Source organism: Odontesthes bonariensis, chromosome 22 (genome assembly GCF_027942865.1).
Source record: "Odontesthes bonariensis isolate fOdoBon6 chromosome 22, fOdoBon6.hap1, whole genome shotgun sequence".
NCBI lineage: Eukaryota > Metazoa > Chordata > Actinopteri > Atheriniformes > Atherinopsidae > Odontesthes > Odontesthes bonariensis.
Window position 1 is genome coordinate 25,384,517 of NC_134527.1, and position 16,311 is coordinate 25,400,827.

The 16,311-nt window shown below is 41.5% G+C and overlaps 1 protein-coding gene across 2 annotated transcripts; it reads left to right on the top strand.

Moving 5' to 3' along the window:
- Positions 1 to 847: 847 nt before the first annotated feature.
- Positions 848 to 16,198, top strand: actr1b (actin related protein 1B). Of its 2 annotated transcripts, none has more exons than XM_075455752.1 (11): positions 848 to 1,048; positions 2,611 to 2,675; positions 2,840 to 2,915; positions 5,898 to 6,023; positions 6,105 to 6,229; positions 7,758 to 7,974; positions 8,063 to 8,155; positions 8,248 to 8,422; positions 9,297 to 9,358; positions 10,224 to 10,264; positions 14,037 to 16,198. In XM_075455752.1, exons 1-11 carry the CDS (start codon positions 1,001 to 1,003, stop codon positions 14,137 to 14,139), a joined length of 1,131 nt encoding a protein of 376 aa, XP_075311867.1. In that variant the 5' UTR covers positions 848 to 1,000; the 3' UTR covers positions 14,140 to 16,198. The 2 variants fall into 2 exon arrangements, with proteins under 2 accessions (XP_075311867.1, XP_075311868.1); XM_075455753.1 differs by lacking the exon at positions 848 to 1,048 and adding an exon at positions 1,719 to 1,723.
- Positions 16,199 to 16,311: the final 113 nt, after the last annotated feature.

Consider the following 16,311-nt stretch of genomic DNA (forward strand, 5'->3'; position numbering starts at 1 on the left):
GTCATTTTACAAAAAAAAAAAAATAAATACATACGATGACCAAAACTCTTAAATGGATGTCTATTCTGGTGAGGCTTGAATTTTGAAAATTGGCATTTTAACAGTGATTGCTGACTTTGATGTTTTTCACAAATTCATTCATTTTTTTATTGTTATTGTTGTTGTTATTGTTCTAATCTTAATTTTCAATCTTTGTAAAAAAAAAAATTTTTTTTAAAGAAACAAAATTGAGCTACTTGACTAATTTTGAATTCCCCGCACTGGGGGATGAATAAAGTAGTTTCTATTCTATTTCTAATTTTAAAAAAAACAATCAACTCCTAAAACTTCCACATCAAGATTTTGTTGGCGTTTCCGCGGTTTCAACAAAGTTTTTTTTTTTTTTTTTTTATTGGAAGTTTTCATGAATGACAAAGCATATTGACAGTAAAAAAAATAAAATAAATAATATAACATGAAATAAAATAAAATAAATAATAGCAAGAGAGAGAGAGGAGGGCCTACATTACATTAAATCAAATCAAATCAAAGCTACACATTATTTCAATTAGCCTGTTGCTCTTTTTACTCTTCATACACTTTAAGGATTTACTGTATAAAGACCACTCATTTTTAAATGCGCTGAACACAGGACTTGTCTTTATACATTTACATTTGTGTAAGAGATATTTTTCGGTTTCAACAAAGTGTCGGCTGGTAGTTGACAGCAGTTTACGCATGGCAGTTCAGTTAAACACATGATTGGTTATATTCACTGTAATTCAGAAAAACCTAATTTGATTGGCGATTTCTGCTGTCAATCAACTGGAAGCAGGGACGATGCGTTTGTTGTGAGCCCGGAGGCGGGGCTTCGCCGATCGGCAGCGGTACAGAGGAACGGCGGCGTCGACACGGCGGAGCGTACAGTGACAGGGCGTTATCTTTTACATGATTAAAACACTAAACGCAGAGGTAGACGTACGCGGATCGGTAGAAACAAATTTGAAACACACAGTCCGTCATGGAATCCTATGACATTTTAGCTAACCAGCCGGTTGTGATTGATAATGTAAGTATGATGATGTCATTCATCCACACCCAAACCGAGGCCGCTAGCTGTTAGCTCGGTTAACTATTGTGTTATAGCTAACAATATACGTGGCCGACCTCGTGCACCCGTGTCATTTGTGCAGCAGTTACACGCATTATTTTACAATCCTTTACCTGAAAAACCACAGCTGTGGCTCAGAGTTAAAGCTAACTGCAAAGATTCATGTAGCTGTAAGCGGATGCTAGCCGGCTAGCTGTGCCTCGGTTTGCAGGATCATAAATGTCTGTTTGTGGCTATATCATTTCATATCCTGCTCAGGCTTTAGCTCCAAGATGAACAGAAATATTCAGCATGTAACCCAAACAGGATGTGAGCAGATATATCAGCTCTCTGTCTATGTTTCACCTGAAGGATTTTTAGCTAGAAATCACCACCTCCGTTTTTATTACGTTTTTATTATGTTTACACAGGCTAGACTAAAGGAAGAGGTCTATTATTATATGTGCAGCAGGCACTTAATGATAAAAGGAAAAGTAACCTCCTGCTATTTCAGTAGTCAACTCATAATTTCAAACCAGTGTTACTTATTTGTTGTAGAAATTTTGTCCATTTTGAGCCGCCTGTGAAACAAAAGGGATTGCTAATCAATGAATCATCTTATTAAAGAGAATAATCTACAGATTGATTGATAATGGCCACAATTGTCTGATGCACACATTCAAACAAAGTGGATATAAAGCAAAAATTCCTAATAGATGTCACAGGATATAGCTAGTATTTGGGGTTTTATCAGAGTCTTTGTGGGCTTCTCCTTTTCACGAACTCAGCTGCACTGACAGATCATCCTGTGATTGGATTTGAACCGTTGGCCGCCGATAACCAACCGATCTGCTTCAGATTAATTTGATTCCGTCTCAGACAAAGTCTGAAAACGCATTGAAAACTCAGTTTAAGTGTAGAGCAGCACCAGCTTCACCTGCTTCAGAGTCAAACCTTCCTGATCCAAAACTGTTGTTTAGGCACACAAAGCTTTTGTCCAGCTTTAGTGAGGTTGGAAATTAGCTTCAACATAATCTTTTATCAGAGCACAGCTGGACAAATAACACTTGTTCTAATGCTCAACAACCCAGAAAAGAGCTTTGGCTTCTGCTGTGTGGAATGTGTGATGATTCATTTTCAGTTTGATGAAAAAAGTTTGCCAACACAAAGCGCTTTGTTGGAGTTTCCTGCTGCACTTATTTTACAGAGTTTGTCATTATTTTTATTTGTGCTCCTTTCCTGAAGTTCCCGAACACTTTGGTGGAGAATCATCTTTGTGAATCTGTCTCTGCAGTTTGAGTTAGTTTAGGGTTAACTATCTTGGACAAATAAACCAGTTAAAGATGGGTGAATGCAGCAGAAACGGACGCCGTAACTACAGTAAAGGACAAAGTGTCTGTTGAATCAGAAGGCTGAGAGTGTGACTGCCGGTGGCCTCCGGCTGAGTCTCATGACCTCCGTCTTTCTGAAGCATAATGCTTTGCAGCGCTCTGCACAGTCCTGTGATGCTGAGCTCAAATATCACCTCTCTCCTCTTGCAGGGTTCAGGGGTGATCAAGGCTGGTTTCGCAGGTGACCAGATCCCCAAATACTGCTTCCCGAACTAGTAAGTCTTTAAGCTCCTCCTTCAGACCCACTGTGGGGCAAATTCCCAGAACTTGAAGATATTCTAGGAGGCTGATCTCTGGCTCTGTCAGTGTTTCTGTCAGTGTTTTGAACTGTGTGACTGTGTGACTGTGTGTGTGTGTGTGTGTGTGTGTGTGTGTGCAGTGTGGGACGTCCAAAGCATGTGCGCGTGATGGCGGGAGCCCTGGAGGGAGACCTCTTCATCGGACCCAAAGCAGAGGTACCAGAAGAAAGTTTCATCATGAATCACCTTTGCAGTGTTGTTGTTTTTTTTAGTTAAATTGTCATCAGGGGACGTTTAGTCTCTGTTTGAATTGTTATGTGTTTATAATGTGGCTACATCTGTCATCTCTAACCATGGTTAGAGGGGGGTTTTCTTGTCCAGTATTTGTCCGTATCCCTCTGACTTGCTGTTAGCGTTGTATTTTTCACTCTGAGCCGAGCGTTAGCAGCTGGCTGAAGAAGGTGAACACGAGTCGTTCCTGACTGTCTGTAGATGGTAAAAGAGTTTAACAACCACGTTATCACTGCTTTACTTTTGCTATTTTTTGTTGAAACAGCTTTGTATCCACTTATTACGTATGAAGTGATGTCCTCAAACTTAACCTGAGCGGGCTGAGCCTGAAATATAACCGGTTAAATATAACCAGATAAAAAAACACTTTAAGTATGTTACAAATAAGGAAGAAAAACCAGTGGAGAAAAGAGTTGATGTGGTTCCCAGAAATGGCTCAAATGAAGCCTTATCATGTAGGTAGGTTTCTATCACTAATTTGACCTGAATTTGTCATAATTAAAAATGAGTTTTTCTGATATTTTCTTTGACTTTCTTCTCCTCGGACCGTCAGTAACTTTACTTCATCTGGAACACAACAAACCACATTTCAGTTCAGTCGTTGCTTGAATGACTTTTGGTTCTGAAGTTTTCATCAAAACAGAATCAGCTCACTGGACATGCTCAGAGTGTTCTTCTCTGAAATTTTGATTCTTCATTAATGTAGACTTTATCACCACCTACTGGCCCGACAAGTGTATCTTCAGTTTCTGCTTTATCGTCTGAAATATTTTATTCAAACTGAGGGAAAAATATCAGTTTAAAGGTTATCTGGAGTTGTCCTTCAGCTTCCAGCTACAATGATATTATTGTGGCATGTTATTAGTTATTAACCTGAGAGCTCAGACTACCAAAAAACCTACTTAACTGGCAGTTTTATTCTCCAAAACCTACATTTCTCTCCTGTGCAGTTGGGCCACAGTCAGCTGGTACCGGTTCCTCTTTACGGATAAGTCTTGTTGAACTGGTCCAGGTTGGAAAACAGAGCTCAGAAAAGACAGCTGAAGTAATGTAGAGGCTGGCAGGCGGCTTAAAACGGTCAGCTCCATTAACTCTGAGCTTCACCATCTCAGCTCTGTTCCTCTGTGTTTTGATCCAGTTTGTAGCAGCGAATGTTGAACTGGTGCTTACATGTTCTACTTTAAACTAAAGATGGTGTTTATGATGACAGAGGACGGAGCATTTTTTTCAACCCCCAACTGGGGAAAAACAATAGGCGCATTCCCACTGTTGGAACCTTTTGCAGTTCATATAACCTTTTTAAGGAATTGGGGCCTTTTTCCCGCATTCGGACATACAGGAACTAGGGACCATGGCCCTCAGTTCCTATAACCATTTTAGATCCTTCTCCAAGGCTGGGTCTTTTCTGGGTTCTATAGGAACACATCTGACGTAGGTGTTTGGTGGTTGGTCGCTATGCCCCTTGTTATGTTGTCATGGCTGAAATGTTTACTCATACTGGACAAACTGCTGTCAATACTGGACAACGCCCACCACCCTCTGCACAACACCTTCATCAGGCAGAGGAGTGTATTCAGTGGCAGACTGCTGTCTCAATCCTGCTCCACCAACAGACTCAAAAACTCTTTTGTTCCTCTGGCCATCAGGCTGTACAACAGCTCTCAGTGATGGCACTTCTGAATTTCACTGATCACTTTACTTTCGTCTCACTTCACTGGTCACTTTATATTTTTATATTTTATATTTTTAAACAGTTTTTTAAATTCTTAGATTGTTTTTAAAGTGTTTATAATTGTATAAACATTTTTATTGCTTTATTATGTCTGCTACTGGATGCTTGAATTTCCTTCGGGATCAATAAAGTATCTATCTATCTATCTATACGACACAGACACAACCGGCGGGCGTTTAATAAGTTAAACTTACACGTCGTCTCCTTTGTCTGCGGCGCTCTGCTCTCCTTCCTTTTGTTTTGTTGTTGAGTGTGGCGCTAAAGTAACATGTCACTGTCGCAGACGGTTGCGTCGCATCAGTCCCTACTCAATTCAATTCAATTTCAATTTAGTTTTGGATCTTTTATTGAGATCCAACAGGACAAGCACAGACACAAGTCTGCTATCAGAGGCTAAGAAGAGATCATTGATAACTTTCACCAGTGCCGTTTCTGTGCTATGATGCACTCTGAATCCTGACTGAAACTCTTCATCAGATTATTCGCACATGAGTCGGGACCTATCAAGGTCTTAAACTTAAACTGTTCCCCTGGTGAAGGGCAGTTATTAGAACGAAAATCGAGGTGGACCGTTCTTAGAACGGCGTTCTGAGAACTGTTCTGTCCGAATGCGGCTAATAAGAACACCAAATAGAAGTCAGATTCTCTGGTTTGGATACAAGAGATTAAAAAAAACACTAGTCAGAGCGTTGTTAGCTTGGGAAAAAGCATGAGAGAAACAGTTTGAAGTTCCAAATAAGAAGGTGCAGCAACTGTGGCGATCACTATGTCATCATTTATACATCATTTCCAAAGTTTTCCGCCTCCTCAGACTTATAAACATAACCTTTTTTGCATTATTAATTTTTTTTTCCTCAAATTAAAGATGAACATAAAATCAGCTGAATGGAAATGACTTGTTCTGGTTTCATTGATACTTCTGCGTGCCCACAGATGATTTGAAACGGTCCATTGCCACATCATGATGCTGCCTCCACCATGCTTCATGATGAGGATGGCCTGCAGACTCGTCCATCGTTAGATCTCATGACGCTCCTCTGCTTTGTCTTCCATGAGCCTTCAGGCCGGCTGAGATGTCATGTGGTGTTTTGCCTATGCAGCAGTTTTTTCTCCTTCAGCATGTGACTAAAACATTTGGTCTGCTGTCCTTGTTCCTCCTCCCCTCTGTGGATCAGGAGCACAGGGGCTTGTTGTCAGTGCGCTACCCGATGGAGCATGGCATCGTGAAGGACTGGAATGACATGGAGAGGATCTGGCAGTACGTTTACTCCAAGGAGCAGCTGCAGACCTTTTCCGAGGAGGTGAGCTCCTCTGCGGGTTGATGCGCGCTTCAGAGGAGCTATCAGAGCACCTGTAACCCTCACCTTGTGTTTTCTTTGTAGCATCCTGTGCTGCTGACCGAGGCTCCTCTCAACCCCAGCAAGAACAGAGAGAAAGCCGCAGAGATCTTCTTCGAGACCTTCAACGTCCCTGCGCTCTTCATCTCCATGCAAGCAGTGCTGAGCCTGTAAGATCTCCCACTTCTTCCTGTTCGATGAGCTGTTTCATGTCTGATTTTCACCCAGGTCATGAGGTGTGTCCTCCGAGTGGTTTGACAGAAACAGTGCGGTCACTGTTTGTCACATCTCTGCTGACTAAACAGTCCAGTCCAGATGTTATGTGACAGTCACCCGCTCTCTGCCACAAACAAAACTTAAGTAATCACAGAGGGATGATTATGCACAGGACATATCAGCAAATAAAGACACAGAATTAATGATCTACCAGAAACAGCTTCACAGAAGGCTTCAGAGGTAAACTCTGCAGCTTTTCCCTGCAAGTTGAGGATTTAAAAAAAAAAATTCAAAAAGCCGTAATTTGTATCAATAAGAGCAGAAGGTTGTTGCAGTTAATTTGTGGATGACTTTTAGCTTTAGAGGCTTCAAATATTTGTCCAGTTCTACAGGAAAGGTCGGCTGTAATAGGGCTGCAGGTTTGATACAAACCCTGCGTATGAGTAAAAAGCTGCTTGGAATCTGATAGAAGCGTCCAATCTACATAAATATATCCAATCTAGGATCAAATTAAAATTTTGTTTGTCACATCACACATCGTACGATCTGCAGTGAAAAGATCCAAAGAAGTTTGAATTGTTAAAAAGAAACTGTAAAGTGAAATTAAGCAAGAAAAGCCACAATTTAAATAAACTATACAAATCAAAAGAATGTATACCAACATCTCATATCAGACTGAGGTTGGAGCTGATAGATAGTGTTTGTATGTTGCTGTGTAAAATTATATTCCACTTAGAAATATTATGTTATATTGCACGTATATGTGTGCAGGTGAAAGGGGTGGGACACAGTCTCGCTTCTGGTTGATAATCTGAATAACCTGAGGGAAAAAGCTCCTCCACGATCTCTCAGTGTTGGCCTTTAAGGAGCAAAGGCACTTCCCTGACCACCATGTGCGCAGTTTTCCATTCAGTCCACAGTCCCTCTAGCACTAGAGGTGTAGATGGTGGTTCTGCTTCAGAGTCTACTCTAAACAAAACTCCTTCTTGTTCTGCTCCTTCTTTGTCTGGTCCGTTTTTTTTTTTTTTGTTTGTTTGTTTTTTTGTGGACTGGTGCAGAGAGGAAAACAGGCCTCCGACACAAGTGAATGAACCATGAATTCGGCTTAACCTGCTTTTAAATCAACTCCAGTGTCGAACAGTAAAAGAATATCAGCTAAACATTTGATTATTAGAAGCAGTGGACTGAAGGATTATTAAAAAGTAGATTTTTGGGCTAAATTTCTTCTAAACTTCACTGCCTCCACAGTTACTTCTGTCTGCCTGTAGAGGGCAGCTTTGTCTGAACCCCCTCCATGCTCCCTGAAATGGTTGTAAGAGACTATAAATGAGTATAAATTGGCCTTCTGTTGTCGTCTGTGATATGAAACCAAAACGTCAGCAGGTTTGATGCTTCGTTGTGTTCAAAGGTGAAACCCAGCATGGTGTCTGATCTGTAGCACCACATAATGTCTGACAGAAGATGTTCTGACTCATCACGCAGGTACGCCACAGGCCGCACCACCGGTGTCGTGTTGGATTCCGGTGATGGCGTAACCCACGTGGTGCCCATCTATGAGGGCTTCGCCATCCCTCACTCCATCATGCGGGTGGACATCGCCGGCAGAGACGTTTCACGGTACCTCCGTTTGCTGCTACGAAAAGAAGGTTACAACTTCAACACGTCTGCCGAGTTTGAGGTCGTTCGCACCATCAAAGAGGTGAGGTGGCGGCTGGGGAATCGTCTGAAATATCAACCGGTCATTTATGTTGGAGGAGGTCTGATTAAAGGTATTTCTAACTTTGCAGAGAGCCTGCTACCTCTCTCTGAACCCTCAGAAGGACGAGACTTTAGAAACAGAAAAGGCTCAGTACGTCCTCCCTGATGGAAGCACATTAAATGTGAGTCCAGCGGACGCCGAGGCGTCTCCAAAACACGCCGAGTTCTTCAACCTCCCCATCCTGAACATAAACCCTGATGTCATTGTTTACAGATCGGTCCAGCTAGGTTCCGTGCGCCGGAGCTGCTGTTCCGACCTGACCTGATTGGAGACGAGAGCTCAGGGATCCACGAGGTTCTGGCCTATGCCATCCAGAAGTCTGACATGGACCTGAGGCGCACACTGTTCTCCACCATCGTGTTGTGTGGGGGGTCGACACTGATCAAAGGTCAGTGAGGGTTCGGGTTCAAGGGCAGAGCGTGACATCAGAAACTGTTTGATGTAAGAAAATGATGAAACATTTAGCTTTAGATTTGGTGAATCTGGAAATGAGATCAGTGTTTCCAGGTGATTGTAACAGAATTTAACGTGAAGCAGAAACATTGCTAGCGTCTCTAATAACTCTCTAATATTAGACCAACCAAATTTCATGCTCAACCAGCCGAGCTGTACGCCACCTCAGAGACGTCATCTTTACTTTATTTGAAATGTGTTTTCTCTAACATCAGATGTTTTTCAGATTCATGTCAAATCAGGGGGAGAAAAAGCCCATTTTTGAATTCATGACCACATTTTAAACTTGTTTATTGAACAGAAGACTTTGGATTAGGGCTGGAACATAAAACTATTTAAAAATTAGATCATGATTAAATTAACGTCCATCTCAGTGACGAGAATGAGATGGTTCCAGTGGATCCAACTACAGAGTCTACTGTGGCGTCATCTGTACACTCCAGTCGACTAGGTGGCAGTAAGGCACCTCTGAGCTGGTTGGTAACCTACAAGGAAAAACTGAGGACGGGAATCGAGCAGAAACGCAGCAGAGAATGAGCGTAACCGAACAGAGCCACGAAAGCTATGGGGCACAAACTGAACTCACGTTATCTTCCCAAACTGTCGAAAAGTGGCTGATCAAAAAATCACCGCACATCTCATCATCTGTGACTGCCCCAAACTCCACATTGTGATCACGATCAATTAATGTGGTGATATTTTTGCCCAACTTTAAAGGATTAATAAAATGACCCACAAAAGGCTCAAGCTGATGATGCATTTGAGTGTAACAGATGCTTAACCCTCACTGACCATGTGGTTTCTCTCAGGATTTGGGGAAAGACTATTAACTGAAGTGAAGAAGCTGGCACCCAAAGACGTGAAGATCAAAGTAAGTCCGCCTCATGTTTTTGAGTCGATCAATTCTGTTACTCATTTGGACTTACCTCAGTCCAAACCATTGCCACAGTTTTTTTTCCCCCTTCATTTTGGAAAAAAAAATCATATTTTGAAAGCAAAAGATTTAATTTGTCTGCTCTGATTGGTCATGTGATTGATAAAGGAAAGGCAGGATGTGACACAAGTCACGTTTGTCCAAAGAAATCATATAAATTCAGCTTCTGAAAACTGGACGAACACACTCTGAAACTACAGTTTCTCTACTGCTCTGTTCATGCTCCAAACTTCCATCTTTTTGCATCTTTTAGTAAAAACAGTAAAGTGTATATTAATCCAGCTGAATTCCCAATAAAGCTGCTCTCATTCACATATTTTTCTGTTTCTTTAGTCAGAAACTGGGACTGAAAATCAGCCCATTAAGACTTACTTAAAGCATTTCCAGTCTGTCGCTCTGCTCTAATAAAATCCTGATTTTTAGAACCACAGCCTCATCTGACAAAATCACCATTAAAGTAACTTAAAGACAGCGTCTGTGCAGTAAATTCAGCTGTACATACATGTACCATGATCTCCCACAGAGAGGAGGAGTAAAAGAAAGTAAATAAGGAAAAAACTGGACTACAAATGATGTGTTTCAGGTGGTTGAGCTGGGGAAAAGAACTCCCTCTGGTGTTTTTGTACTTAAAAAGCTGGGAACAGCCCATTATGGCTTCTCTGAACAAAGGAGCCTTTATGACAAACTGAGGCCAGACAGAGCTGTGGATGTGACCCTAAAAGTATGAGCTTGAGTAGCAGCTTATTCAGAAATGCTCTGTGTTTTATGACGTGTGGTTGCTTCGTTTCTCCTCCCCGTGTAGATCTCTGCTCCCCAGGAGAGGCTGTACTCTACATGGATCGGGTAAGAACTCAGCGCATACTGTGTTTGATGTTCACATGTGTGTAGAAAAGTTCATGAAACTCCCTTTATTGTCCTGCAGGGGTTTTCATATGAATGTCTGGTCCTGATGAGGGTTATTGTCTGACAGGTTAACAGAGGAAACAGCTGCTTTAACAGGGTACCCGCGGGGTCTTAAAAACTTGAAAAAGTCTTAAATTTGATAACCGTAAATTAAGGCCTTGAAAAGGTCTTACATTTTGTTTACAAGTCTTAAATTTCATTCTCAAAGGTCTTATTTTCTCCCTTATCTGCATGATAGTACAGCTCAACAACATAACTGTATACTTAGTAAAACACTAACAAAAAACAAAACATCGAATGTTGCGTTGTAAAATGATTTTTTTTTTTCTCTCCGACTATCGATCTCCGACATGAGGTGGCATTAATGCACTATTTCAACTCCGCGGTCGGAAAATCCTGATTTCCAAGTGTACTAGAACGCCACATTACGCTAGAGCGTGCACAGTTACGCCGCTGACCCACCGATGCCGTCGCTCGCGCAGCAGCTTTGGGATGGGCACGTGCAGATTTAATCCACTGTGGCTCAATGAATCAAAATATGACTGGGTTCAGGCTGTACCGGGGAATGAGTGTGAGGCTCAGTGCCGTCTGTGCCTAAAAAAATTCAAGCTCGGCACAATGGGTCTTTTGGCCTTGGAGTCGCACATGAAGAGTGCTAAACATTTAGCATGCTTAGCAGCTACACAGAAGCAGGCACCCATATCCCAGTTCTGCGCCGCAAACCCGACGCCAACCTCAACAGTCACCTTGGCTGCCAGCAGCACCGAGCCCACACAGCCAGGTAACATACGAGCTTTTTGTGGCTCGACGCCAACTCTTAAGGCAGAGGTGACGTGGATACTAAAGACGATATCGGACCACCACTCCTATACGTCAAATGAAAATATAAGCGAGCTCTTCAAAGTGATGTTCCCCGACTCGGAGATCGCGGCTACTTTCACATGTGGGAGCAACAAGACTGCTTATATTACCAAGTTTGGTCTGGCCCCTTTCATCACCAAACAACTGACCGACCAGGTCAATAAGGCGTCAGGATTTGTGGTCATGCTTGACGAAAGTCTAAACAAAAGCACAAAAACTAAACAGCTGGACATTCATCACTTTATTCTTTATTAAAATAAGTAATTGTTATTTGTCCCTGTGTTATTCTGACAGATTTCTTTTGCATTATTTCATAAATGTATGCCAGAATAGGTGCGAGGTTGGTCTTAAATTTCATTGGACATGGTCTTAAAAAGTCTTAAATTTGAGTGGAAAAATCCTGGGGGGACCCTGTTTAAAGAGTTGAAGCTGCGGAAAGATGAACATGATGAACAGATTAACATCTGCTGTGTTGTTTTATCCTCAGTAAAGATCAACCTGCAGACTGTCTCTCTGAAAGTTTCAGTTGTTACTGATACAGTTCTGTTCACAGTCTGTCAGGAGGTTTCATCCAGCTGCAAAGTTGAAGCCATTGAAAAATGGTTTAGAGTGAGTAAACTGTTTGGTCAGCAGGTCTACGTTCCACACGAATAAACAATAGCCGCATTCCCGCTGTAGGAACCTTTAGCAGTTCCTATAACCTTTTCAGGAACGGGGCCATTTTTTCCCGCATTCGCACATACAGGAACTCGGGACCACGGCCCTCAGTTCCTATAACCATTTTAGATCCTTCTCCGAGGCTGGGTCTTTTCTTGGTTCTATAGGAACACATCTGACGTAGGTGTTTGGTGGTTGGTCGCTGCGCCCTTGTCATGTTGTCATGGCTGAAATGTTTACTCATATGACACGGACACAACCGGCGCGTGTTTGATAAGTTAAACTTACACGTCGTCTCCTTTGTCTGCGGCGCTCTGCTCTCCTTCCTTCCTTCATGAAAGGAAGAAGTATCGCCTGCGCTCCATCCTGACTCTCTCTGTGTGCTCTTCCAGCCTCGATGTTAGATGCCCGATGTGATCGTCCATGATTTATATCACCATCATGCAGACTATGAACACGGTGGCCTCCCCGCTCTCCAAATTAGATTCTTGGTGGTGTTTTTGTCTTCTCTCCTTACTTTTCGCGAGTTTTGTTTTGTTGTTGAGTGTGGCACTAAAGTAACATTTCACTGTCGCAGACGCTTGCGTCGCATTAGTCTCTATCAAGGTCCCGACTCATGTGCAAATGCAAACTGAAATAGTTCCCCTGGGGAAGGGCAGTTATTAGAACGAAATTCGAGGTGGACCGTTCTTAGAACGCCGTTCTTAGAACTGCTCTGTCCGAATGCGGCTGTTGTTGCTGCTTCGAACCAGGAAACAGAACTGGTAGGAAGAAGATACAAGCAAAGCCAGTAATGTTCAGAACTATTCCAAAGTCCCGATCCAGCCCTCATTTCTTTCTGTATATCCAGGAAAATGGGAAACAGCTGCAGTGATTTACTGAAACATGGTCTGACATGAATATGAGGCAGAAACAGAGTTTGTGCAATTCTAGGGAGCTTTAAAGTGAATATTTGGTCTGAGCTCTTTTATTCTTCAACACAGCCTGAACCCTCTTAGACAAGCTTTCTGTCATTTCTTTAAGTAGTCTTCATGAATAGTTCTCCAGGCTTCTTGAAGGACATCCCAAAGCTCTTCTTTGGATGTTGGCTGCCTTTTGTTCCGTTCTCTGTCGAAATGATCCCACTCTGCTTCAATAATGTTGAGGTCCGGGCTCTGGGGAGGATTCATCCCTCCATAAGACCTGTTGCCTCTGATTTTCAGTCAACTTCTTGTGTCATATCGCATACCTCGGCATTTTCTCCCTGTTTCCCTTCCTTGAGAATGGCTTCTTGACAGCCACCTTTCCATGGAGACCATTTCTGATGAGGCTTGGGCCAACAGTAGCTGGATCAACTGAAGGTCCAGATGCATGTCTCAGATCCTGTGTGAGGTCTTTTCTGTATTTTGTCCTCTTTCTTAAGGACATCACTTTTAGATACTGTTCATCTGCTGTAGATAGTTTTTTAGGCCTGACACTTCTTTGTCCTCCACTTGTCCAGTTTCTTCAAATGTTTTAAGGACACACCATGCTGAGATATGCCAAGTTTTCAGCTAATAGCTCTTTGAGAATCACCTTGCTGTTGCAAAAATACTATTTTCTGTCTGTCAAACTGTGTTATCTTTGGTGTTTTTCATAGATGCAACTAAAGAAATGGGAACAAATTATGTGTCTTTGTGACAGGCTGCTAGTAACAAAGTGCCTAAAGATACAATTTAAGATGGCTTCTTTGCTAAGTTGTATGTTATGTGTAGACACAACACTGGTTCATCCCTTGAGTTAGGAGCCTTTTTTCTGCTTGAATGAATCATAGGTCAGAGTTAAGTTGCTTAACAAAAAAAAAACACGTTCCTCTGAAAATGGTCAGGTACAAGGACTGGACGGAAAATGAGTGAAAAAGCAAAAAATGTCCAAAGAAAAACTTTGAAAGACATTCAGAAAGCCTGGAGAACTATTGATCAGGACCACTTTAAAGATTACAGGAAAGCCTTAAAGAAATGAGGACTGGATACTGTAACAACTCGGATCCTTTTCAAAGTTTCAGTATTTATCAAACAGCTGCCTCCATCTTCTACCATGTTTGAAATAAAACCTTTTGTGGGTTTACTTTGTAAACTGCATGAATGAGTTCCATCACAGGCTTGTAAATCCTCACATTCCTTGTTTGTATTTGTGGGTCAGAAACCTACTAACTGTAACCTCTCTCCTTCGGTAGCGGCTCCATCTTGGCATCGTTGGACACCTTTAAAAAGATGTGGGTGTCGAAGCGAGAATATGAAGAAGACAGAGCACGTGCCATCCACAGGAAGACCTTCTAGACAGGCGCAGCACCCCCAGCCCCTCAGAACTGCCCTCAAACATCCCCATCATACTGTTGGAGAACTTCCCAGACATCAGCGGGCCCTTCTGTATCATCCTTCATCACCCCAGCCCAGCCCAGCCCCCCCTCCACAGAAACACATATTTATGTGTACTGGTTCCCATATTGACCCCCTGTTCCGCCTGCTGTTGGGTGACGGTGAAGCATCCCACACACCACCTGTACACTCACATTCACAGGGCGTCAGGGTATCTCAGAGGGCAATGGTTAGCACTGTGGACTCTTATTACTCTCATTGAGGCCACATTGAAGTATTGTTTTTGCTCTCTGACCTCCGCAGCCCCGTGAGGTGTAGAATTATCAAATGTCAATAACCTTGAATGTTTTTTTGTTTGCTACTGTTGAAACTTCCATTCCAGACCGAAGATTTAGATTTTTTTTTTTTTTAATTTCATGTCTGTTTTGTAGGCTTATTTTTTTCTCAATTAGCTTGTACACAACAAAGAAGTACAACAGCTATATATATATATATATATATATATATATATATATATATATATATATATATATATAATTAGTGCTAGTACGTTAAAGACCACTGTATAATAGGTCTAAACTGCAGTTATTTCTCAACATCAAAGCGGTTAATTTATCATCCAAATGACTTTTCCTGTCATTCATCTGTTCTGTGTGGACATGATATCACGAGTTTGTCGAGACGTTCACGACCGTCAGCGTTTTGTCTCTGCTGACACATTAAAACAACATGTGGGAAATGCCTCCATTTATTTATTTATTTTTGTTTTGTAAATCTGTCTACAGATTTCACGTTTGCTTTTTTCAGCGTCACGCTCGTAGTCACATTCGTTCTAACTCTGCTTCCTGCTATACGCAGACAGAAACCAAAAGGACAGAAACAGAAAAACGATGAAACTCACACACGTGTGGGGTATTTAAGTCCAGGTAAACGGAAAATAACTCCATTTGTGGTAAGAAGAAAAATCCATAAAAAAATCCATTCTTCCATAAGAAGAAAGTAAATAATCAGAAGAAAATAGAAATGTTAAGAGATATAAAGTCTTTGTGGTGAAAATTTGACAAAACACACGCGTTCATTTATCTTTGTATGGAGTTTATCTATATTTATTCTTTGCTTGTATGTTATTTTAAAATTTAGTTTCCTTATTTTTCCCACTTGCTTTTGATATCACCGGAAGTCAGCTGCTTTAACAGCTGATATTAAAGCAACTGGATGCTGACGGGTAAGTCGAAGGAGTCTGGTTCAAAACCAGAAAGAGCAGTGAAAAGTGAGGAAAAATAAATTAATTTAATGATTTACATGCAAAAAATATAAAGATTAATACAGAAATAAATGAACACATGTCGTTCCACAAAAGGGGACTTCTTTATTCACTCGTTGCTCCACTTTTACATAAAATGAGCAGAAAATTTCCTCAGACAGGAACGGACTCGGATTTATTAGTTTAGCTTCTGTTTCTTGAAACTACAACATGAGATGACAAGTGCTAAAGTCGGAATGTTAAAAAAAAAACCACTCAATTCTTCCTGAAAATGTTTCAGTGTTCCATCCGACCGATGTGGTAGCGTCACACGGCTGTTTGAAGCTTTGCTCGGTTTGATGGCGTCCACTCATCAGCCGCAGAGACTCAGACAGCCTCTGGATACTGGATGGTAAAACTCATGGCTGATCATCTCCTCCTCGCCTCTAACTTTAAGTCCAGATCTTTTTATTTATTTTTAATTTTTTTTCCCCTACATTTTCGTGGCAGTGAAGGGATCGTCCACACCCGTGTCTGCCTTACTCCGGTGTGTCGGCGCTGGAGCATTCATGTCGTCTGCTTTTGGGAGTTTTTAAAAAAGATGAAATTTAAGAAAAAGGTTGTAAAGTGTCATCAGCCTTGTGTACAGTGGAATGCTTTTCAAAAACAACCACCACAACCATAAAATAACTGACTAAAAATGTACAAAACTGTTTATTCAAGTGTTTGCTTTTACTTTTCGTAAATTCAGTATAATAAATAAGTTAATGGCTGCTGCTTGGATGTCTTGTCGATTATTTCTTTGCTTTCTTTAGATTTGTTATCGCTGTGTACACACAAAGAATAACTGTGTAGTGACATTTTTAAACTATTTATTTTTTTCAGTTTGG

Coding starts and splice junctions, on each gene's coding strand:
- actr1b (XM_075455752.1), top strand. CDS start 1,001: ATGGAATCCTATGACATTTTAGCTAACCAGCCGGTTGTGATTGATAAT. Junction 1,049..2,610: donor AGCCGGTTGTGATTGATAAT/GTAAGTATGATG, acceptor CTCCTCTTGCAG/GGTTCAGGGGTGATCAAGGC. Junction 7,975..8,062: donor TCGTTCGCACCATCAAAGAG/GTGAGGTGGCGG, acceptor CTAACTTTGCAG/AGAGCCTGCTACCTCTCTCT.